Source organism: Mustela putorius, unplaced genomic scaffold (assembly GCF_011764305.1).
Source record: "Mustela putorius furo isolate JIRA1106 unplaced genomic scaffold, ASM1176430v1.1 tig00000868_pilon_pilon_pilon, whole genome shotgun sequence".
Lineage (NCBI taxonomy): Eukaryota > Metazoa > Chordata > Mammalia > Carnivora > Mustelidae > Mustela > Mustela putorius.
Window position 1 is genome coordinate 5,561,172 of NW_025421502.1, and position 24,641 is coordinate 5,585,812.

At 39.0% G+C, this 24,641-nt stretch overlaps 1 protein-coding gene across 2 annotated transcripts in view; it reads left to right on the plus strand.

Moving 5' to 3' along the window:
* Positions 1 to 24,641, plus strand: part of ELOVL6 (ELOVL fatty acid elongase 6) — a 121,222-nt gene that overhangs the window by 78,282 nt on the left and 18,299 nt on the right. For both annotated transcript variants that reach the window (XM_004748076.3, XM_045085544.1), the window contains one exon: positions 2,627 to 2,758. In XM_004748076.3, coding sequence (XP_004748133.1) covers positions 2,627 to 2,758 — 132 coding nt within the window. The remainder of the gene's footprint in view (positions 1 to 2,626; positions 2,759 to 24,641) is intronic.

Sequence of the window (24,641 nt, forward strand, 5' to 3'; positions counted from 1 at the left end):
TGATAGTTGAAACATGAAGGCATGGAGATTACTCTTGGTGTATTCACAGTTTAGCAACGTGCCACACAGTTACACAATGACCATGCAATTCAGTAGGAGGGCTTGTGGAATTCTTCTGTGGCTATAAGATAACACATCAGGTGCACCCTTTTTTCTTGGGAAAGTTTACTACAGGAGAAGAGGCTTAACCTCTAAGCCGGTTTGCTTATCTGTAAAATGAAGACAATGCTTTACCTACATTACAGGTGATTAGGAAAATCAAGGAGAAAGCTCGTTAGCACTGAGTGGCCCCCTCAGGACTCCCTCCCTGAATCATACCACGAATACTGTCACTCATCGTTACTTTTATAACTTAGAAAAGAACAACAAAATTGTTTTAAAATTTTTAGGAAAGAATATAGACTATTTCATATTACTACGGCTTACATTAACTTGATAGAATTTGGTTTTTCGCGAGTCCTTGCTTAGATGGGTGTGAATGCAGGCGGTGATTAGGACTCAATTTAGTGACACGCACTTGCAAAATTCATACATAACATATATGAGTAAACCTACAAACACTCACTCACATTTGTATTCATATTTATCGGATACACATACTTACAGGCAAAAGTACTTTCTTCTTGAAATGTTTAATAACGTTCCTATAAAACTGTCTCACATTTCCACCTCTCTTTGAAGTATAGAAATTGCCTGTTTCTTTATGGAGGAAGAAAATGGATCATGTTTTTTCCGAATATTTCATTCTTTAGTAATTCATATGTTACTGGGAAAGTAAACCGTTCATTCACGCAGTTAATGTTTCCTGAGCACATAAGACATCAGTGCATAATTATTTTTCCCTGTCAGAAAATTTGATATGACAAGACCATGATCATCTAACAAACATTTAGCAAATAGTGACAATGTGCCCAGGTCCTATGTTTCCAAAAGAATCTGCGAACCTCAGTTGGAAAGTGTTTCATTCCATCTTTATGGGTTGATTTCTGGAAATACCACTTTACTGGGTGGTGTTCACCAAGTAGGTCACATGCCTACTAAGTGTGTTGCTTGTGAAAATAATTAGATCCCTCCTTAGTCAGCAGCACACACAAGCAGTGTCAGAGAGAAAAATAGGAGGCATTTGCAAAAAACTAATTCATTTTGCTTTTTGTATTAGACTTATCACTTACTTTTCAATGATTGCCCTTTTAATCTCATCGAGTGGGGAATGTCCATCTTAAGAGAAATACTGCTTTTTTAGGAAGTTCATTCAGGTGTTTAAATCATTTACAAGGCCTCTGTTACTTTCTTTTTCTTTCTTTCTTTTTTTTTTTTTAAGATTTTATTTATTTATTTGACAGACAGAGATCACAAGTAGGCAGAGAGGCAGGGGGGGGGGGGGGCGGAAGCAGGCTCCCTGCAGAGCAGAGAGCCCGATCTGGGCTCGATCCCAGGACCCTGGCAATCATGACCTGAGTGGAAAGCAGAGGCTTTAACCCAATGAGCCACCCAGGCACCCCCCTCTGTTACTTTCTGTTGAATCATAGTTGTATAGAATCGTGTTGGTTTTGTTTTTGTTCTTATTGGTATTATCAATAACACTGTTTACTTCTTGATACAGTAGTAAACCAGCAGGACCTAGAGATTCTAATTCATATTGCTTGGACATTTCTGACTAGAGTTCCACCTAAGCCTGACAAAAAGAGAAAAAGCCTGTATTCCTTCGTCCTTTTGTTAATCTGGTTTTATCTCTTTACCCTGAATATTGTCTTGGTTTTATTTCTTTCCTAGCATATTTTTAATCAAATCCAAGACATGTAATTTCACCCATAAATAGTAACTAAGTATGTTTAAAATTATGACTAAAAACTTTCTCATTTTATTAAAAATGTCTTTTTCCATTTGGTTTGCTCAAATACAGAGCCTCCAAAGTCTACCTATTACCTTTGATTATAGTTTCTCAAGCCACTCCTTAATCTAGAAGAGACTCGTATTTAGATTCCATACTCCTGACTTATTGAAGACGAAAGTTCAGTTGTCCTACAGAAGCTCCCACAGTTTATATTTCCAAAGGATAGGTAGTAAAATCCGATTTTGATTAGGTTCAGGTTCAAGCTCTAGGGCAGGTGTACTTCAGGTACCACCTACATTCTTCTTTTGTATTGTATGATGTTGACCAGTTATCCCAATTATTAATGATCATATTCAAACTTAATACTTGCTCCTTTGGTGGAGAAGATCTCAGGAATCCATACTAGGGGTGCCCTAAATCTAAGTAGCTTGATTTTAGTGTTTGAATCCCTCAGTGAAAGTTTTTCTTTTTGTACCTTAATGCTATGTTGTTGAAATTTTTAAAGTCATGGAGCTCCAAAAGGACACAGATCTATTCTGACATGTGCTGACTAATCTAGATTGACATAATTTGTCAAGGGAGGTTTCCATAGAATGCCATGTCATCGAAAGGATGTTTAAACATTCTTTCTTCAGTGAAGGGGCACATTCCCAAGAACACACTCTCAGCACTTATGAAGAAAAACTGGTATAAAAAATTGCAAATAATTAGGAAATATAAATTTCTCATGAATAAAAATTAACTGCCTAGAGATTTTTATTTTCTAAGATACTGGTTTTTTGTCTGTTGCAGGAAGAAATCTTTCCTGTTTTCTGCTCTGTATGCTGCCTTCATCTTTGGTGGTCGGCACCTGATGAACAAACGGGCGAAGTTTGAACTGAGGAAGCCATTAGTGCTCTGGTCTCTGACCCTTGCCGTCTTCAGGTTGGTTTTTCTTCATTTTCCCCAATGCAATCCATGCATTTCATCAGACTTGGCTGAAAGAAGCAATGCTTGAGCATTTTATAGTCCATATTTTTGATCGTTCAGTCCATTGAAGAGAAAATAAAGGCATGTCCAGAGAGTAGGACTTCATTGCAACCAACCATATTGTGCATATTGGCAACCATTGCCATATTGTGCTCAGTCTCTTCTTTTCAGGCTCTCTCCTTTCTTATCCAAACTGCTCATTCAGTGATCCAGTTAATCTCATAGGCCTAGAAGCGATGTGTCAATTCCATTATTGATGTTGCTTAAATATAGCTGAAGGGCTACGTGCACAGCCACACCTGTAAACTATGGCACAGTACGGTTTAAATGTGCTGGGTATGCTGTACTGATATTTAATGAAAAAATGGCACTCAAACACATGACTGGATACTGGACCCCTATCTATGTCCAGGATTATTAGACCAGACAATGCTGTTAGCTATGTGTCCCCAAAAGCACCATTCACCACTATCCCTTGGATCTGACTTGCTGGCATATGTTTATGCAAACAGTTCTTACTTTGTCCTGACTAGAACACATCATAGAGGCTGTTAGGACCTGGCCCATACCTCCAGGGGCATTTGGAGCCAACATTCAGACACATTCCTAGAAGTTAAGGGAGCATTTCTAGCTTTGTAGTATTTGGTGATCTAGGCCATCCCAAGATTAATTAGCACACAGCCGGTATCAATCTAAGTGCCAGAAAATACCTACAGCACTAACAAAGGCACCTGCTCTATTTGTGTTCTGCTTGTCAAGACCCACAAGTTTATAACTGGGCTTGAGGAAGGTGAGTGAAGAAGTAGATGTATATATCCTACAAGTAAATAACTATTTTAATATTTATGAATATTCATTCTTATTTTTTCCCACTACATATTAACTGTTCCACCACTAAGTGGAAATAGATGGTATCATTAAAAGCCTCATTAGTCACTCAAGGCATATTAAAAATGATCAGGCACTGGGCGCCTGGGTGGCTCAGTGGGTTAAGCCTCTGCCTTCGGCTCAGGTCATGATCTCAGAGTTCTGGGATCAAGTCCTGTCATTGGGCTCTCTGCTCGGCAGGGAGCCTGCTTCCTCCTCTCTCTCTCTTTCTCCTCTCTCTTTCTCTCTCTCTGTGCCTACTTGTCATCTCTCTCTGTTAAATAAATAAAATCTTTTTAAAAAATGGTGAGGCAGGAAGAGGATTTTCATAAACTCTGACAATCTGTGCATTTCCATTATGTCAGATCTGTACATTTCCGTTAAGCAGGATTCCCCAAATCCAAACACTCATTTGCTTGCTACTACTGGCTGTCCTCTAATTCAGTGCATTTTGTAAGTTCTACATATGAAGTACTCAGTGATTTGGATCTGTCACCAAAAAATTCTTCCATCTTAATCTGAATCAGGACATGATTCTCTGTAACACAAAAAGCATTTTCATTTTTGTTCACATGTAAGTTTCACAGAGCCTGCCACTACTAAAGTGTTTTGCTATTTGAGGAAAAATTTATCTTTTTTTTTTTTTTTTGAAGATTTTATTTATTTATTTTAGAGAGCGTGAGCTCAGGGCTGAGGGGAGAAGCAGAGGGAGAAGAATAAGCAGACTCCCTACTGAGGGTAGAGCCTGGCATGAGATCATGAGGCGGAAGCTAAACAACTGAGCTACCCAGGTGTCTCAAGGAAAAAGTTAATCTCTATCCTAATGATGCCTTTCAGCAATTCTATCTGGAAAAAGAAGGAAAGAGAAAGAGGACAAAATTTTGAGTTAGAAGAATTAAAAATGTGGGGAAGGGAGGAACAGCAAGATATTTTTTTAATTCATTGAAAATGTGATTTTGTGCGTGAGTATATTTTACCACTTAGAAATAATATCTTTTCTCCAACTTCTCAAGCTTGCCCATTAGCTTTCTGTGGGAGCCAGAGACTCAACTCTGACTAATTTGCAAATGCCACACACTGTATTTACTCATGAACTAAGACAACTGAGATGGGAATTAATTTGGATATGCCAAGTACTTAAGCAAAAATTTAAAAAACCCTGTCTTCAGACCAATCATTTTGTCTAGTTTGGCAAGAATTACCTATAGAATATTTTTCTTCTCTCTCTTTACTTTTGGATATTGATGGAATATATGATAGTAGCCTTCATGCAAGCCATATACCAGTGAACTTATTGAAAGCTGTCATAAGTTTGGATGGAGTCAGTAGAATATGATCATGACTGAGTTTCCACTGGGACTACAATGTGTTCATTTTATTTAAGAATGATTTCTCCACGGTTTTCTTGGGAGTTTCTCCTCATCACCCATCACCTGGCACCCTGCCCCACCCTTTCCAGATTCAAACCCCCAGCATCTGGTGTCAGTGAGTCCTTAGGAACATGAGCGGGTTAAGGACACAGAGCCCTACCTAATCCCCCCACACTCAGGACAAGCATTTCTTTATTTGTTGAGCTTGTCCTGTGTGGCATTTGGCCCTAGATATTTGAACCTTTCCTTAGGATCAATGTTGAGAAAAATCCTGGTACTTGGAATTAGTAAACCCTTTAGATGAGATTGTTTCTCCCGGCAAAAATCATCAGATGCTTCAAGGTGCCTCTGCTCCATTCTTCTCAGACACCGCTGAGTCATTAAATGCTGTTGCTATGGTATCTCGTCTGGGTTACTATAGTTGATTTGTAAAGCATTTTCTAGACATTTATTTAATGACTCCAGATCCTACTAGATGGGGTAGAGATGTGTGCGTTTCTGACTCAAGCAGCCTTTATCCCAGTATCTGTCTGGCAGCGTTTTCTTCCCTCTGGTAGCATCAGGAGTTTCAAGGAGCCTTCCTGGTCTCTGACCCAGAACAGGTCAAAGCAGGGAGCCTCGTCAGTGTACATCAGAGTCAGATGTGTTGCATATTTTTAGATGCCAATGTCACACTTGCTCGAGATTTGCTTACTCATGTTTCCTGGTGATTCACTCTGGCTTCAACTGTGTTAGGCTTTATTTGCACAAAGCCAAAGTTTCCATGCTTTGCAGTCTGACTTCTCATCTTGTTATTAACTGGCCATTTTTCCCACTGAGGCTCATTTTTATTTCCTGGCTGTATTCTTTTTTTTTTTTTTTTTTAAAGATTTTATTTATTTATTTGACAGAGAGAGAGATCACAGTAGGCAGAGAGGCAGGCAGAGAGAGGAGGAAGCAGGCTCCCTGCTGAGCAGAGAGCCCGATGTGGGACTCAATCCCAGGACCCTGAGATCATGACCTGAGCCGAAGGCAGCGGCTTAACCCACTGAGCCACCCAGGCACCCTCCTGGCTGTATTCTTACTTTGCCACTAAGTTTCAGTATTGGCTTAAGTGTTGGCTTAAGTATATTCAAGCATAATTTTAAAAATAATGATTCTTTTTCTTTCTTTCGTGAGATTTCCAAGAACAAAGTGCTGTCTTTAAAGATAGCACCAGAAACATTTAGAAAAGTACGTTGAACAGTGTAGAGCAGCAGATGAATGATATTTAATCAAATCTACTTGTGATTTTTTTTACACACAGATCAACGTTTAATATCTGGAGAATTATTAGCAACCTTCTTAGTATCGTTAAGGCAATAAATATACAATAAAACCAACAGAAACTATTTGGATGAGAAAATAGGACAGCTAAAAAACTTGTTGAAGGGGAAATACATCACTGACCTGTATAATGACAGGACATTGAAAATGACAAATTTCAGAATAACTTAATCAATTTAATCAATTCATACTCAAGCACTCTGGTCTCGCATTTTGTTCTGTGGTGGCCAAAAGTGGTCCCTCCTGATCCACAAAGAACAGCATTACAGAGAATGATTGCAGTGATAGTAATGATATGAAAGAAGTGGTCCATAAACTATAAATGTAACAGGAGAAAAACTCCTATTGTATTGTAACAGGTTAGAAATTTCACATTTTTAAATGGCACCAAGGAAGGCAAAAGTAACAAAGGAAAAAATAGCTCTAGAAAACACATGCTGAGTAGCAAAAAAAGCAATCTGCTGAATAATTATGGGAATGTGATGCCATGTATGAAACTTTCATAACCCATAAATTAACACTACATTTTATTTATTAACATATATGCAGTAATAGCAGAAAAAAAATTCTGCTAATGATTATCTCCGCTTCTGTGGAGGCAGAGAGAATGATGGGGTCAGAGAGGGTCCGAAGGAGTGGTCAACTCTTTTTTTGTCAGGTTTTTATGTTATCATGAATAGATCGTGAGAAAAAGATAATTGCGTTTGACACAAAGTATGGATGGTAGGTTTTTTTGTGGGTTTTTTTGTTGTTTTTAAGTTGGAAGCAAATAATGAAAAAAATCTACTTTTCAAAAGATAAGCTGGCAACTGTACTTAATAAGATTCTGGTGAAATGCTGGTGTACATTAAGTAAAACGAACTTATATCCAAACACAAATTTTGCCCTGTTGATGCACACCTTTCCCCTCCCTCCCTAATGGCAAGTTTATAGTTAGAATTAAGAATATTTTTTGTTTGCTCTTTTCTGATGATAATCTTGAGTTAAGAATGTATGTATAAGGGTACCTGGGTGGCTCAGTGGATTAAAGCCTCTGCCTTCATCTCAGGTCATGATCCCAGGGTCCTGGGATGGAGCCCCGAATCAGGCTCTCTGCTCAGCAGGGAGCCTGCTTCCTCCTCTCTCTCTGCCTCCCTCTCTGCCTACTTGAGATCTCTGTCTGTCAAATAAATAAATAAAATCTTTAAAAAAAATAAAAAAGAATGTATGTATGGTTGCAAGTATAATTTTAGGACCTTCCTTTTCCGTCCATTTGTTGTTTGACTCTTTAAAGATTATCTGGGATTTCTATATTGTATGAAGATATATGGTCTGATAAACAACTTATAGACAGATCGAAGCCAAATAGTGCTCATTTAAACATTTGTTCATCGTACCATTTTGTCAAAATGTTTTGCATTTTGTTTTTATGTATAGTCTGTTTGAAAATGTAAAATATGACCATATATATATGTCTCATATAGATAGATCAATACTTTGGGCCTTTCTTCCTTTCTGGGTTTTGTGCCATTTTATCAAAGAACCATAGAAATCATCGCATGCTTTGCTTCTGATGCCATATTTATAAATTACAGCTTCTGTCTCATTTTTTTAAACTGTAACTAATAGATATGTAGAAAAATCTTCCTTCTTGAAGGCAGGGTATAGAAAAGTTTTTGCAGAATCAAATAGATTTTTCTCAAAAATAAACTGTTCGTTGAGACATAAGACCACAGAGACTAGAAATAACACAATAACCAGATGACGTGGTTGTTTCAAAGGTCAGGTCAAAGAACGCCAACAAAACACATCCTGTTTCCGTTTGCATCAAGAGAAATGTGAAGCATCTACTCGGAATAAAAAGCCCGATAAATTATTAAGGCAGGAAGCCTAATGGGCAGTAAAGGCAAAAAAAGTCCCCTGCCCTAGGAAAAATCACCCCTACATTTTACAGGGTACTTCCAGAGTTGACTTCCTTCCCTGAAGAAGGGTACCATGTGAACATGTTCTTAAATGAAGATGACAATGTTGAGTCTGAACGAAAACGGCTTTCTTTAGCATTTTGAGTTGGATTTGAGTGCCTTCCTACCTGAGAGCTGCAGGAATGCTCTCCACAGTCAGACTCAGTTTGAATATCAATTTTGCTCTTCTGTTAAACTACTTTTGGCAGCAAAGGAACTACCAAACGAATCACCTCTACAGGATAAGGAGAACACTTCCCTGCCTGTTCGTCCCCAGCACGTGTGTGCACAGCATCGCGCACGCGCGTGCACACCCTTCAGGCCCTCCCCCTCCACACTTCATTAGCTGTGCCAGGAGCGTCAATAGAGAGGAGTTATAGGACATAAACTACTTCATTAGCATTGTGTTTGTTGTGTAGGTGTCTAAAACTGGGTCCTTTGCCAGAATACACTGTGGCCTCAAATGACAGTGAAGCGACGTTAATTGAATCACTTGACTCCTTTTGAGAAAACAAGAGCAGTAATAAAGATAAGGAATGGGCAGCTCCCCAACCTTGAAAAAGTAAGAGAGCGCTTATAAACTGGAATCTGTACGTCCTCACTTGCTCTGGACAGCCCTTCTTCTCTGCTCCTTATCCGCTGTAATTACTCACAGTTGCCCTCTCATTCTCACAATGTCCCAACTTGAATGGGAGATAAAATGGCTCTTCTATTTATACCCACTAGAGATTGTGTTGGCTCAATGAAACGGGAAAAGGAAAAATACCAATAATTATTTGCCAACTTTACCCTAACAAGTTTTTATTTTTAGCATTGCCTCTTACCTGAAAGTTGCCCTCCTATCTGTAACCCTTCTAAATGTCTGGCATATCATCACTCAAATTTCAAATCTTCAAACCAGATTCCTTTTTTGTTGATCCCATAAAATATCTCAAAATCTGTCACCATTTTCTTAGTGAACATCTCTCAGTCGTTCAAAATATACAAATAGCTCTTAACCAGTCACTAGGTTGTATAATTCTTCTCAAATATCTGGTGTAGCAGTCTATACCTCTCCATGGCCACATTGGCCACTCCTGTCATGACTTTCAGCTCTTCTTGAGTATTTGCCGCCACTAGTTGCTCTCTCCCAAAAGTTTTCTCTGTCAAAGCAGCTCTACACACCATACCATTTTCCTATTGAAACCTTCACTGAAACTCCTTTGCTTATTGGTTAAAACATCAATCTGTCCATAAAAAAATTCTGATCTTACCCTGACCCACCTTTCACCACTGCCATGTATACATTTTCCACTCAAGCCAACATATGTTTCCATTCAAAACAAACACACTTTTCCTACCCTAATTTCATGTATTTGGACACCTCATAACCCCTTCTCTTTCTTCATTCTTCCACCATTTTTTTCCCCTTTAAACATTACCAGTCGCTTGGTCTTGACTTAGGCTGCCAGCTCTATGAAGTCTTAGCACATATCACTTCTGAGCTTCCACCAAACTCTTTGCTATGCCTCATTTAACCAGACCCTATGCTGCCTTCCCAATGTGCCTCCTGGGAGACCATATGAGTTTCTTGGGCCCAAACTGTGTCTGGCTGTTCCTGGAACACCTTGGCATGCGCAGAGTTTCTGAATTAACAGATTTTTAAAGAAGTCTCACCTTTGGCCACTCCTCCAGTCACATGCACTCAGCATTTTCAGTCATTTCACTTATTCATCCTTTGGATTTCTTGCGGTCAGCTGTGTCAGACATGCCCAGTCCAGTCTGCACTTGGTATCATGAGACTCCATCAGTGAAACTACAGGCACATTGTAGGAAATCTGGAAAAGACGAGAAACACTAAGTGTTGGCAAGGATGCAGAAGAAGGGGAACCCTTGTGCACTGTTGGCACAGCCATTTTGGAAAACAGAAGGAAGCATTCTTAAAAATTTGAACCAGAAATACCAAATGGATCCAGCAACTCCGTTCCTAGGGATTTATCTGGAAGAAATGAAAACATTAATTTAAAAAGATACACACACTTCTATGTTCATTGCAGCAAGATGCGGAGGCAATTTAAGTGTCCATCAGTGGATAAATGGGTAAAGAAGATGTCAGAGAGAGAAAGATGTATTAGTGGACTTTAAAAAATTGCAAACTCATAGAGAATAGATTGATGGTTGCCATAGGCAGGGAGTAGGGAGGTAGGCAAGAGGACAGAAAGGTACGAACTGCCAGTTATGAAATACGTACAACACGGGGATGTAAGGTACAGCGTGGTGACTATAGCTAATAGTACTGTATTGCATATTTGACAGTTGCTAAGAGAATAGATCTTAAAAGCTCTCAGCACAAGAACAAATATCGTCACTCTGTTGATGTCTATTAACTAGACTTATTGTGGTGACCATTTTGCAATATGTATAAATATTGAATTATTTGGTTTGGACACCTAAAACTAATATAATGCTTTATGTCAATTATATCTCAATTAAAAAAAAAAGAAAAGAAAGAAATTTGAGCTAGATGTTATATAATTGCAGGGGCCTTCCAAAGGCCTGCAAAGCCCTACACAATCTGGTCTTTGTTATTCTCTGACCTCTCCTCCCCTCTCCCTCTTCCTCCCCCCCATCCTTGCTGTTCCTTAAATGTGCTAGTTAGGCTGCTCCTCAGAGTCTTCACACTTTCCCTCCTCTGCCCAGAATGCTCCTTGTCCGGGTAAGCCAATGGTTTCTCCCTCATCTCCTTCGAGTCTTGGCTCAAATTTTACTTCCTTGGTGAGAACTTCTTCAGCCTCTCTCTCCAAAATCACAAAAGTCCCCACCACACACTCCTTACCGCCCTTGCCTGATTTATTTTTCTCCTTGGCACTTGCTACCTTCTAGCGCACTGTATGTTTTATAATCTTGTTCATTCTCCTCCTACTAAACTATGAATGCCACAAGGGCAGGAATTTTTGTCTGCTCTTATGCTGCATCTTTAGGGTCCAAATAGGTGCTAAATGTTGATATATATAATATGTATTATATATTATATTTTTTACTATATAGAATACATATTACATATATAAATTATATAAAATATATATATGTTTTTTTCATTAAAAAGGGAAATAAATAGAGGGCAGGGCCTTGTAGACAGCTGTTAGTGACTCTCCTTTCCTTTTTTGGAAAGTGTTTCTTTCCAAAGGGGGAAACAAGAAACATTTTCTGCTTTTTCCTTGAATCCGGGAGCTACCAATTTTTATTTCCAAGAGAATAATAAGTAAGTAAGTAAATGCAGGATATTTTACTCATTTTTTTTCTTTTTACATAAAAATGTGCATTGTGAGGGAGAATTCCAAACTGCTGTGAAAAGGACTTACTGAAAAGAAGCCAGGGAGAGAGGCCACTCTGCTTTGAAGGTGGCACTTTGGGCTCTGACCAGTGGGCAGGCTGCCTCCTCCTGACTTTAGGATGGGCAGTGACCTGCAGGTCACTCTGCGGCTCCAGACTTGCCCAATTTATCTATTTCCTTCCAAATTAAGGGGGAAAAAAATCTACTCATTACATAATGATTAAGTCCAGATAAGACATAAGCTTATGATTTATGGCAGTAAGTTATAAATGTAGAAAGTTTAGGGACACCTGGGTGGCTCAGTTGGTTAAACATCTGACTCTTGGTTTGGCCTTAGGTTGGGAACTCACAGTTGTGAGATCAAGCCCCCTGTTAGGGTCCGAGCTCAGCTCAGAGTCTGCTTGAGATTCTTTACACAAATGTCTCTCTCCCCTTCCACTGTTCCTGCTCTCTCTCTCTCTCTCAAATAAATAAATAAAATCTTATTACAAAAAGTTTTTAGAGGGGCACCTGGGTGGCTCAGTGGGTTAAAGCCTCTGCCTTCTGCTCCGGTCATAATCCCAGGGTCCTGGGATCAAACCCCATGTCGGGCTCTCTGCTCAGCAGGGAGCCTGCTTCCTCCTCTTTCTCTGCCTGCCTCTCTGCCTACTTGTGATCTCTGTCTGTCAAATAAATAAATAAATAAATACAAATAAAAAGTTTATAGAAAACTCAGGCCATCACTATTGTAATGCAGGGAGAGAGCTGAGGTTAAAAGAATGGCCTCTCCTGCTAGAAAGGCAGTCCACTTGACAACATTTGCCTACTTACAATTGGAAACGCTATTCAGTAGTACTTTTCTAATTAAATAATTTCTTTTTCTAGTTTTAAAGTGAAAAGTCTCTCTGTATAAGACTGAAACTACGGGAAGCACACAGAAAAAGCCTCTAATCTCACTACACACAGATATTTATTGTTAATATTTTGGCACATTCCTTTTCTATAATTTAACACTAAACTTGAGATTCTTTCATCGTAATTTTAATTCTCTGTAATCCAGTTAATATATTTGAGTTTGGACAAAAATAGGACTTCAGTAATATGTTTGTATTACTGCTGCTATAACAACTTGAAACAGCTGACACGTAAGACATTTTAAATCATTTTGCCAAAATGAATTAGTATTTAAATAGCTGGAATATGATAGCTTTTCTGAAACTGTGTGAGAAATAACATGAGCATTCTTGAAGAGATCGCATGGTAATTTAGGATATAAGTAAAACAACCCCTGAAGCATTTGTTAAGGGTTATTTTGAGTTGAGACTCAGTTAAGAATTACCATGTTTAATCTTCATATGTTACCTCACAAATTTTTAAGGAATCCTGTCTGTTAGCAGAGTGAAAAACAAAATAAAACAAAAAACCAACCAAACAAAAACTGTAAGTTTTGAATGAATTGATTCCTTTAAAACATGTTCAGACCTAACTCTTTTTGAAATTGCCTAATTGCAGGGGCACCTGGGTGGTTCAGTCATTAAGCGTCTTCCTTTGGCTCAGGTCATGATCCCCGGTTCTGGGATCAAGCCCCACACCGGGCTCCCTGCTCAGCAGGAGTCTGCTTCTCCTTCTCACTCTCCTTGCTTGTGTTCCCTCTCTCGCTATGTCTCTCTCTGTCAAATAAATAAAATCTTAAAAAAAAAAAAATAAATTGCCTAATTTCATAATCTGGAATGCATCAGTTGATGCTGACATTGATCATTTTTAAAATGTTTAAATATTATAGTTGACACATAATGTTATATTAGTTTCAGGTATACATCACTGATGGTTCAACAATTCCATATATCAGGCCGGTATCACTATGACAAGTCTCACTACCATCTTTCACCATATAAAGTTAGTATAGTACCGTTGACTATACTCTCTATGCTGTGCTTTTCATCCAGTGACTTATTTATTTTATAACTGGAAGTTTATACCCCTTCATCCTCTTCACTTAGTTTGCCTATTTCCTCACTGCCATTATTAAGTTGACTTAACCACAGTGGTAGACTGGCTGAAGGAACCTGAAAAAGGAATGACCTGCAAAAGGACTAGAAGTTTATTCTGGAGAGGGACATTTAGTGAGCAGAGAATTAACTGAAAATACTGAGAGCTGAGTCTTCCTTCCCTTCGTGGTCCACATGTCCTCAAGGACAGTTGAGAACTGTAGAAAAGACATGAAATCAGGGTTCAATAAAGAAACATTGGGAGGTGCCTGGGTGACTCTGTTGTTAAGCAGTTGCCTTCAGCTCAGGTCATGATCTCAGGGTCCTGGGATCCAGGCCCACACTGGACTCCCTGCTCAGCGGGAAGCCTGCATCTTGTTCTCCTACTCCCCCTGCCTGTGTTCCCTCTCTCACTGCCTCTCTATCTCTCTGTCAAATAAATAAAATCTTTTAAAAAGGAAAAAGAAAGAAACATTGGTCACTTAACTAGGATTACCCACTGCGGTTAGGTAACTGAAAGTTATCTTCCTAAATATAATGCCTCTCCCATAGGAAGCAACTATTTTGCAAGCCTCTTCTGACTTCAATCTTAAAAGTATTGGCAGTTCTTTCTTGAAAGCTATCAGCTTTTCTCCTCTGGATATCAACCCAGAACTCCAGATAGTAGCTGCTGTTTCTGATGATGCTGTGAACCTGACAGGTGGCCTAGCTCTCACTTGATTTTGCCTGTGAAATAGACAGCCTGGGTTCCTCCCTTTAAAACAGCAGTTCCATTAGTTGGGGCTCCCAGTGGTTTAACTGGTAGCGAGGTCTCCTCGCAACTTTTCCCTACTATTTGTTTCAAAGCATTTGTGGGTGAAAATGAGTGGGGTTGTTTGATCCCTTCTTATCATCACTTATGCTAAATTGTCATGTTGGCAGGAGTCTGAGCTACCCAAGCGAGCCTCACTGCATTCTCACCCATGATAGTTCTTACAGTTTGCAGAGCCCTGGGATTTGGAATCAAATCTATATAATTAAAATACTTAATCGTTCACGCGCAGCATTTCCCTAAAAGCATAATAAAGCAATGGTTTACTTTTCTTCCTTTCATTTCATTACTACTGCTATAAGACTGGTGGCCTTTTTAAATTTTTTTCATTCCAGGACATGGATAAGCGTCACAGACCTAGAGAGGATGTGCAGGGTAATTGAAGTGGCCAAGAGAGATTGCTCGCTATTCCTAAGTATTTGTTTTAACCCAGAGCCGGAGCAGAAATCTTCAATACAACTTTCCATAATTGTCTAGAATTTGAAATTATGAATCATTAGCTACTTAGAGTTGTCTTGTTTGGGAGGTAGTAATTTGGGCTTTCTGTAAGGGTTTAGCTTTAAACTGGAGTTCCACTAGGTTGGTACAAAAAAAAAAAAAAATCAAAAGGGTCCAGGACGAGACTGGAGAACTTAGGTGAGAAGAGCTGAGAAGAACACCTAATTCTTGCCTTTAAAAAGAACGTACTTCAAACTCTAGAACTTCTACAATCTTGAACAGAACGCCTGGCTCAGAAGATTTTATCTTTACATCTTGTAATGCTTCTTGCCACCTCATATGTTTTGGCTCAGACCAAACCCATTTTTAATCACACCTAGGAGTGTAAGGAAATGTACTTGAGTGTTGTCCTCTAATCTGCTGATTGACATCTCTAGGATGTGTATGTAATTTATTGCGCTCCTAAGGACTTTGATCCTTAAGATCACAGAGCAGAACTAGGGTAAATTTTGAAGTCATTAGAAGAAAAGGCAGATTCCAGATCAAGATCGCAATAGAGAAAGATCCTAAACCCATCTCCTCCCATGGGTACACCAAATCTATAGCTACATATGGAACAGTTTTCTCCGAAAAAAATTCTAAAAACCAGCTGAGAGGGTCCCACACACCAGGCAAATGGGGGAAAAGCCCACATTGAAGTTGGTTAGAGTGACTTGAGGCACAGTCTCACCATAAACCCTGCCCTAGGCACCATGATCCATAATCGGGAGGTCAACTGAAAACCTGGAGCTTTTCCCTGAGGAGTGCAGGGTTAGTACCCCACATCAGACATCCCAGCTTTTAAGACATGCACCTGGGAGGTGAGGTCCCAAAACATCTAGCTTTGAAAATGAGGTTTGAGTGCACAAGACCTGCAGGGATCGATCAATCTGACAAGTGGCTCTTAAGGGCTTGTATGCTTGGACTTCCCCATCCCACAGCCCAAGGCAGAAACAGCTGATCAAGAGGCTCATCTGCTGATTTTAAAGCATCATGATTAAGAGGGATGTACTCAAGGGATGCAAGGATGTTTCAACATCCTCAAGTGAACATGATACATAACATTAACTGAAAGAAGGATAGAAATCATTTGATCATTTTAAGCTGTAGGAAAAAGTATGTGACAAAATTCAACATCCACTTATGTTTAAAAATTCTTAGCAAAGTGGGCATAGCGGGAACATACCTCAACATAATATTAAGACCATATATGGCATGCCCACAGCCATGGGAAAGGAAACTTTTCCTCTAAGAGCAGGAACAAGACAAGGATGCCCACTCTTGCCACTTTTATTCAGTATAGTACTAGAAGTCCTAGACAGAGCAATTAGGCAAGAAAAAGAAAGAAAAGACATCCAGATCATAGAGGAAAAAGTAAAACTGTCATGCTTTACAGATGACTTGATATTGCATATAGAAAACCCTAAAGTATCTACCAAAAGCCTGTTAGAAATAATAAATGAGTACAGTAAATTTGCAAGATACAAAGTTGATATACAAACATATATTATGTTTTTCCACACTTATAATGAACTAGCAGACAGAGAAAGTAGGGAAAAAATCCCATTTACAATTGCATCAAAATGAATGAACTGTTTAGGATTAAGTTTAACCAAAGAGGATAAAGATCTACACGCTAAAATCTAAAGATATTGATAAAAATAAAAAAGTTAAAGATGCAAGTAAATGGAACGATAATTTGTGCTCGTGGACTGAAAGACTTAATATTGTTGTAGCATCCATAGTACCCAAAGCCACCTACAGATTCAATGCCATCCCCATCAAAATTCTAAGAGCATTTTTCCAGAGCTAGAACAAACAATCCTAAAATTTGTATGGAACCTAGCAGGTGTTCAAATAACGAGAGAAGTCTTGAGAAAGGAATGAAGTTGGAAGCATCATTATAGATATATTACAAAGCTATAGTAACCAAAACAATATGATATTGGCATAAAAACAGACACGTAGGTCAGTACACAGAGTAGAGAGTCCAGAAAGAAACCCACACACATTTGGCCAATTAATTTGTGACAGAGGAGCTGAGAATATACAATGGGGAAAGCATAGTCTCTTCAATAAATGGTCCTGGAAAAACTTGATAGCCAAATTCAAAAGAATGAAATTGGACAGCTATCTTACACCATACACAAAAATTAACTCAAAATGGATTATATACTTAAATGTAAGATCTGAAATCATAAAACTCATGCAAGAGAACATAGGTAGTAAGCTCTTTGACATTGGTCTTGGCAGTGATTTTTTTGGATCTAAACCAAAAGCAAAGACAACAAAAACAAAAAATAACCAATGGGACTACATCAAACTAAAAAACTTTTGCACAGCAGATGGACCATAAACAAAAAGAAAAAAAAAAAAACTAAAACTGCAGAATGGAAGGAAATATTTTCAAATCATATATCTGATAAGGGGTTAAAATGCAAAGTATTTGAAGTTCATAAAACTCAATAGCAAAAAAAAGGTAATCCAATTAAAAATGACCAGAAGAGCTGAATGGACCTTTTTTTAAACAAAGACATACATATGGCCACAGACACATGAAAGGGGCTCAACATCACTGATCATCAGGGAAATGCAAAATCAAAACCACAATGACATAGCAACTCACACTTGTCAGAATGGCCATTAACAAAAGACAAAAAATAACAAGTGTTGGTGAGCATGTAGAGAAAAGGAAACATAATATACATTCTCGTTTTGATTCCTATCAAATATTCAAGCCACAACACCGTGATGTCAGTTTTGGCGCAAACTCCACACACAGTTCCCTGAAACCTTTGAACAGGAGTGACTGAAGGGACTGGAAGCTTCTGAACCTAGGGTCAGGTTTATGTTGGCCTGGCAATCTATTATTTCTTGTAGCTTTAAATGCTTCTAGGCAAAGGTTGTGAGATGTTTTACAAATTCTAAATAGATCTATAATTTTAAACCCTTCAAAAAAAATTAAGCCATGTATCTGGAATCTTGATTCAAAGAGGCAGAAAAAATATTAACTCCTCTTCACCCCACTATAAATTGTAAATGATTGTTTCCTAATGCAACTTAAGTAACTATACAAACAAGGGAAAGGATAAGTTTCTCTGATGTGACCTTAACAGCAGGTGCACACTACAGACTCATTCAGTAATTTTTAATAGAATGAAGACGAGTGTCAGAGACAGCTGGTTTTGCAAACCACCGGAAGTCTTTTATTGTTTCCTGAATTGGAGCAAGTCCAGAAGGGAGAATAATTACTCTTTCTAACTGCCAAGTTTTCAGGCTGTTCAGATAACCCTGGTCTTGTAGTAGGAAAGAAATATGAGCCAAGGTATAAGAATAGCGACTGATTATTTAAAAAAAAAAAAAAAAATTTCTAAGGGAGCAGTTTTCTCAGAGTGTTCTGTTTGCTTTAACAGAATACGAAATAAACGACTATCTTACCAAAACCACAAAAAATAAAGGAGAGAAAAAAATCGGACTTATTATCCACTCTTGAAGGATTTCAACCGGACTTCTTTGGGAATTATTAAGTTATCGATGAAAACTTCTGTGAAAGGAGAGGGACAGGAAGTAGTTCTCAATATTAAATGGAAAAAGTTTATCCTTAAAACTCTTCATTTTCCAAAAACATTTTGGATTACTCTGATTTAAAGTGAACATGTTCCCTCCCTTGACAATAGAGAAGAAATCCTAGGTTCTGTTCTAAATTTCCAAACCTAATAACAAATTTAGATGACAGATACTAGGTGCTTTATCTATACTATCCTCACAACAGACCTATGAAGGAAGTACTACTATAAGGGTGTCCCATTTTTTGACAGAGAAGAGTTTCTTGAAAATTTCAAAATATTCAAGTATTTCAGAACTTTCATAATTCAAAATCTGTTTTCCCGTAGGAATAATTTTATTTTTTTAAGTCTTTTTTAACTGGGTGTTACATGTGAATAATGAATCTTGGCCCACTACGTCAAAAACTAATGAAGTATTGTATGGTGACTAACATAACAGAATAAACAATTTTTTTTCAAAAAATCACAAAATAAAATCCTTTTTAAGAAAAATAGGTAATACTTGTATTTACTTATTTTTAATTAAGCTGTATGCCCGAAACGGGGCTTGCACTCAAAACTCTGACATGAATAGTTGCGTGTTCTACCTACTGAACCAGCCAGGAGCCTTCCCCATAGGAATGATTTTAAACATAACAATAAGTACATTCCTAATAGTAAGTTTTGTGTTACGTTGTGTTTACGTAATTGTGTTTACGTTGTGTTTCTTCATTCCAAAGTTCTTGGTTGCTGACTCATGTTTCTCCATTCTACCCCCACCTTAATGATTACTTGGATGGCATTGTTAAAATTCACCAGCAGTGGTGGTTAAAGTTACAGCTCAGTAGTCCCCAAAAATCACACCCAGGACTTCTGAGGCACCTGAAGAACAGCATTGTTCAGAGGACGCTGACCAGCGATGGTATTTCTGTTTCCCACTAATGTGCTGCTCTCACGTGGCAATATTAGAGTGTATATCCATTTGGCCATCAGCTTTGAAATCATGTCGTCCTTGAGTATATTTTAGATGTAGAGCATGCATATTCCTTCAGATTTTACATGTCACAGGTGTTCTTATTAATATTGTATATACCAATATTTCAAATTGTCATGATCCACCTCTATGTAAAATGTGCCTATGTCCCTATTGGCAGATGAAGGAACTAATGCTTAATGATTAAGAAATTTACCCACAGGTATTTACCCACAAGCACAGTTTATAGGTAACAGATCATAATTAGTTGGTCTGACCTGTAACCCATGTTCTTTGCTCAATACACACGTGTACTTAACTAGCAAGGTCAAAATTAAAGGGACCAACTCCATACAGTCTTTGTGACCTCCATAAAAGGGGGATATGGAAAAAAAGGGGGGTGGTGGAAAATGATTCTACAAGACAGGGAAGGAGGAGAAACTTTGCTGAGTTTCTCAAACTGAAACCTGTGGGCCATTTGCATCAAAACACTTGGAATGTCTATTAAAAAATTCCATTTCTGGGTCTTCCCCCAAAGCTATTAAATTGGAGCCTGGAAATCTTCATTTTTATGACCCTCCATGGTTCACTGTAATTAAAATTCTCATATAATTTCGGGCATCTTATGTGCCCCTTGAACACTACACTCTCCCCGACCCCTAAATCCAGGGACCACCTACGCTGACAATCCCTGTTAAATAATTAGAGATTCTGGTGAGATGTTCGGTAGCTAAGAAGTTCAGTGCATGAGAAACTCTGGAGCGCATTGGACTGTGACTCTGGTCAATGATGGCATACTTGATCCTTACTCATGCATTTCTTAGTTTGTCTCTGACCTTTTTATAGCCATTTTATTCAGCTCTATGGACTGTTACCTGGGTTCTTGCACCTGAAACAACATCAGTGTCCTGGTAACCTTTTATGGGGGCATCTTTTCTCAATCATCTTCCTGGTCGACCTAACGTCATCTGCACAGAGCTGTGGACGCCATGGATGGCAGCTCATGGTTCTACTAGGATTTCCTGTCACCAAAATGTCTCCATGACTCTAGCTTCTCCCACCCCACATCCCTCCTCTCCCACACATGTATGGTCTGACATATTTCTTGAGTCCCTATGTCATATCAATCTGCAGTTTCTTCTTTGGATGTCCCATCATGCCTCAAATTCAACATGATCTGACCCAGAATTTGACGAAAAACGTTCTTAGCCAGCCCTTTAACTCAGCAATTCTACTGCTGAGAATCTATCCCAAGGAAATAACTCAAAACAATGATTTTTTTTTTTTTTAAACCAAGTTAACTCACTTGTATAGGCCTCTCTTGGATGAAAATCATGATCCGCACCACAAGCTTCTCTCTGTGCCCCTTCGCAATTATTATTTCCCCAAAAGTAACTGCTAGTCTGACTTCTATCAGATCAGTTTTACCTGTACTTGAACTTCATATAAACAGTGTACAATTTGTACTCTGTGTGTCTGGATCCTTTAATTCACTATATTAGTGAGAATTATCTATGTTTTTACATGTAGCAATAGTTCCTTTGTTCTCCACAGAAAAATTTGGATTAATAGGAAAAATGGAAATGGAAAGCAAGCCAAGATCTATAGAAAAATTAAGGAACAAAGTGAATTTTTCTTCTCTGATTAGACTTGGTATACACAAATGTATAAAACTGTGCTTATCTGTGCTATGCTTTCTGTTTCTAAAATTATTTTGTGATTAAATTGGGGCCATGAGTTCCTATTACCATGTTGTGCTGGACTATGGAGACTTTGGTTTGGCTGTTGAAGTGTAGGAGAGGGGAAATTCTCAGATTCCCAGATTTCTTTTTTTTTTTTTTAAGATTTTTTTTTTTTAAGATTATTTATTTATTTATTTGACAGAGAGAGAGAGATCACAAGTAGGCAGAGAGACAGGTAGAGAGGGGGTGGGGAAGCAGCTTCCCCGCTGAGCAGAGAGCCTGATTTGGGGCTCGATCCCAGGACCCTGAGATCTGAGCTGAAGGCAGAGGCTTAAACCACTGAGCCACCCAGGCGCCCCCAGAGATTTTATTTATTTATTTGAGAGCGTGAGAGAGAGAAAGCATGAGCATGGGGAGGAGCAGAGGTAGAGGGAGAAGCAGACACCCCTCTGAGCAGGAAGCTGGATGCAGGGCTCCATCCCACGACCCTGAGATCATGACCTGAGCGAAGGCAGATGCTTAGCCGACTGAGCCACCAGGCGCCCCAATTCTCAGGCTTCCTTGAGTAAATAGAAATTCATGAACTAGAGGTGGGAGACTCTCAGAACAGATGGTTTGGATGTTCATAAATGTCAGGGAAGCCATGTCAGCATCTTGGCCATTCTAGAATGGGAGATTCTGAATTGGCCACAAGTTTAGGGACTATTAAGTGCTGCTGAGGGTTTCTTCTGAGGGAGAAGAACTCTGCAACGTAGACACTGCCAACACAACAGAGCTCAAGGGTGGCCCATCTGGGCACCAACTTTTCAGCAGAAGAGTTTAATATTGAGTTTCACCTGCAACACCAATGCCCAACAATTTACAGGAACAACAGTACAAAGGATTTTTACAGCTGTCACTTTTTAGTGGCAGAATTAATGTTCTGAGCTCATTAGCTAGCTGCTAAGAACTAGGTGTTCTAGCGATTAGTAGCCATCTTCGAAGATCTTCAGTCTGCATCTGTCTGTCTGTCCAGTCCCTCTAACTTCATAATGCTGGTGGTGAATTGATCTCACTGGAGAACTTCCGTATTTCTGATGCAAATAATTCGGGTGGTGGCGAGACTGACTCTCAGAGTCCTTATCACATAGAGTTCACCTGATAATGAGCTAGTCAACTGTTACAGTCCCTGTAATCCTCTGGGAAATTCCCCAGACATTCCCCTGGAGGTCTGTATAACCCTGTCTTTTAAAAAAATATTAACAAAAGATAATTTAGAAAGGAATATCTTTTCTTTTCATATGATCTCTGTTCAGTGGTGGTATCTAAGTGATCTCTTTATTTTTTTTTTAAGGATTTTATTTATTTGAGAAAAGTAGAGGGAGAGAGTGGTTGCAAGCACAAGCAGGGGAAGAGGCAGAGAAAGAAGCAGACTCCCCACTCAGCAGGGAGCCCATACAGGATTCTATCCCAGGACTCCGAGATCATGACCTGAGCTGAAGTGTGACAGAACCACCCAGCCACCCCTTGAATGTGAATGATCTCTTTAAAAATGAAACTGGGGACACCTGGGTGGCTCAGTGCGTTAAGCCTCTGCCTTGATCTCAGGGTCATGATCTCAGGTTCCTGGCATTGAACCCTGCATCTCGCTCTCTGCTCAGCAGGGAGCCTGCTTCCTCCTCTCCTCTGCCTGCCTCTCTGCCTACTTGTGATCTCTGTCTCTATCAAATAAGTAAATAAAATCTTAAATTAAAAAAAAAGAAGAAACTCTGATAGGAGTGAGATTTGGCTCAGGGCCTTCCACCTCACAGGCATTCATACTTAGTAAATACGTGTAAAATGAATATTGTTTAAATTCACTTTCTTTGGTATGTCTTGTGATTAGAGTAATTCAATTACTGTGAACAACATGAAAATTAACAGTCAATGTGCTGCTTAGAAAGTTGTAAAAATTTGTCTAATGGATTTTTAGATCAATAAGCCCAAAGGAATGAACTGGGCATATACAGAGCAGCAACTTTTATGACTTGTATTTCCTCCCTTTCTTGGAGTTCTTCCACGAATGAGCCCACAGAAGTTCTTCCACGAATGAGCCCACAGAATGAAATCCTAAAGGACATTTCCAGTTCCTAAATTTAAGGATGTGGGAAACTGAGAGTTGTGATAATTTTTTCTCTTTTTCTTTCTTCCCCCTCTCCCCTTTCTTTCTTACCTCCCTCCCTACCTCCCTTTTCATTTTATTTGTTTTGGGGTTGGGTTGGTTTTTTATAGTTTTTACAGTTTTGACCTTAGGAAGATAAAAGAGCCAGCTATCTTACCAGCAAAATGAGTTTATTCAGGAATAACAAAATTGCAGTTCAGGACACCCAAACCACTGGCAAGTCCAGAGAGTGGAGGGGGGCTTACTTTCACAGGGGAAAAGAGGAAGCTGGGAGGGGCTGTTATGGCCTCTCATTGACTGAGTGTGGCGGCTTCCCATTGGCGGGGCTGTTGCTAGACCCAGAGAAATTCTTCCTTCCTCCTGCTTGAAAATGTAAAGTCAACTTCTTCCTGTTGGGGTTGGAGAATGCCAGATATGCTTTTTATTACAGGGAGTAGTGTGTGGGAGCGCCCCTCTACAGGGCCTCTGGACCTTGTTTTTAAAGAAGTTTCCTTTATTTTTACTACAGATAATGTTATATTTCGATTCACGTGCTCTCCCAATGAAATTTTCATTTATCGTCCCTCAGGAAAAAAAGAAGTTTGGTTTCCTCGTGTGCCTATGAAACCTAGTTAAGACTGCAGTGGAGTTAGTGGGGCGATGCTATTAATCTTAGCACTGGAATTATCAGAGTCCTAATAAGTTTGTAATTCCAAAAGGGATTAAGAGTCTTTTCAAAGGAAGAAAATTTTTTATAGAAACAAGATGACTAACCACTTCTGTGATCTTGGTGAGTTTTTGGCTTCGATATTAATCTTTGCTATGGCCCACATTTAATTTTAGGTTTCCTTTAGTTCATACAACTAACTCACCTATTTTAATTTTCTGCGGTACTTAATTGGGTTCACTACTGGTATTACTTAAGTCTTTGTTCCCACTGTAAAAGTCCAGAAACCAGCACATTTTTCTTTCCAATGTAGCTGAAAGTTGTCGGCTGGTCTCCACTTGTCCTGGAATGCATTAGACGACACCCCCATCAGCAGTTGAATAAAAAAGATAAGGCAAAGGCAGAAAATGTACCCATCAAAAGACATTAATTTTATGGAATTTAGCAGAACAAAGGGCTTAAAATTCAAGGACAAGGATTTTCACCTAGCACAGCACCAATGCATAGATAAGTAACTTTCTTCATCAGCTACCTCAACAGCTTCATCCAAAGGTTCATGAAGTAGGAATGATGGGTGAGAAAGGGGAACAGTCAGGAAGGTGTCTTGGAAGATGAAGTCTCCAGAAAGTCTCTAACTCAGACCCATTCATGCCTCCATATCCAAGGTTCTGAACCAGTTCATTGGAGATAAATCCTAGACTTTAGAATTGTTTTAGCCTTTTTTGGTGATTGTAATATCCAGTCAGGTTGAGAACCATTATACTAAATGGGAGTCCGGTAAAAGCACAGGGGCTGTAGTCAG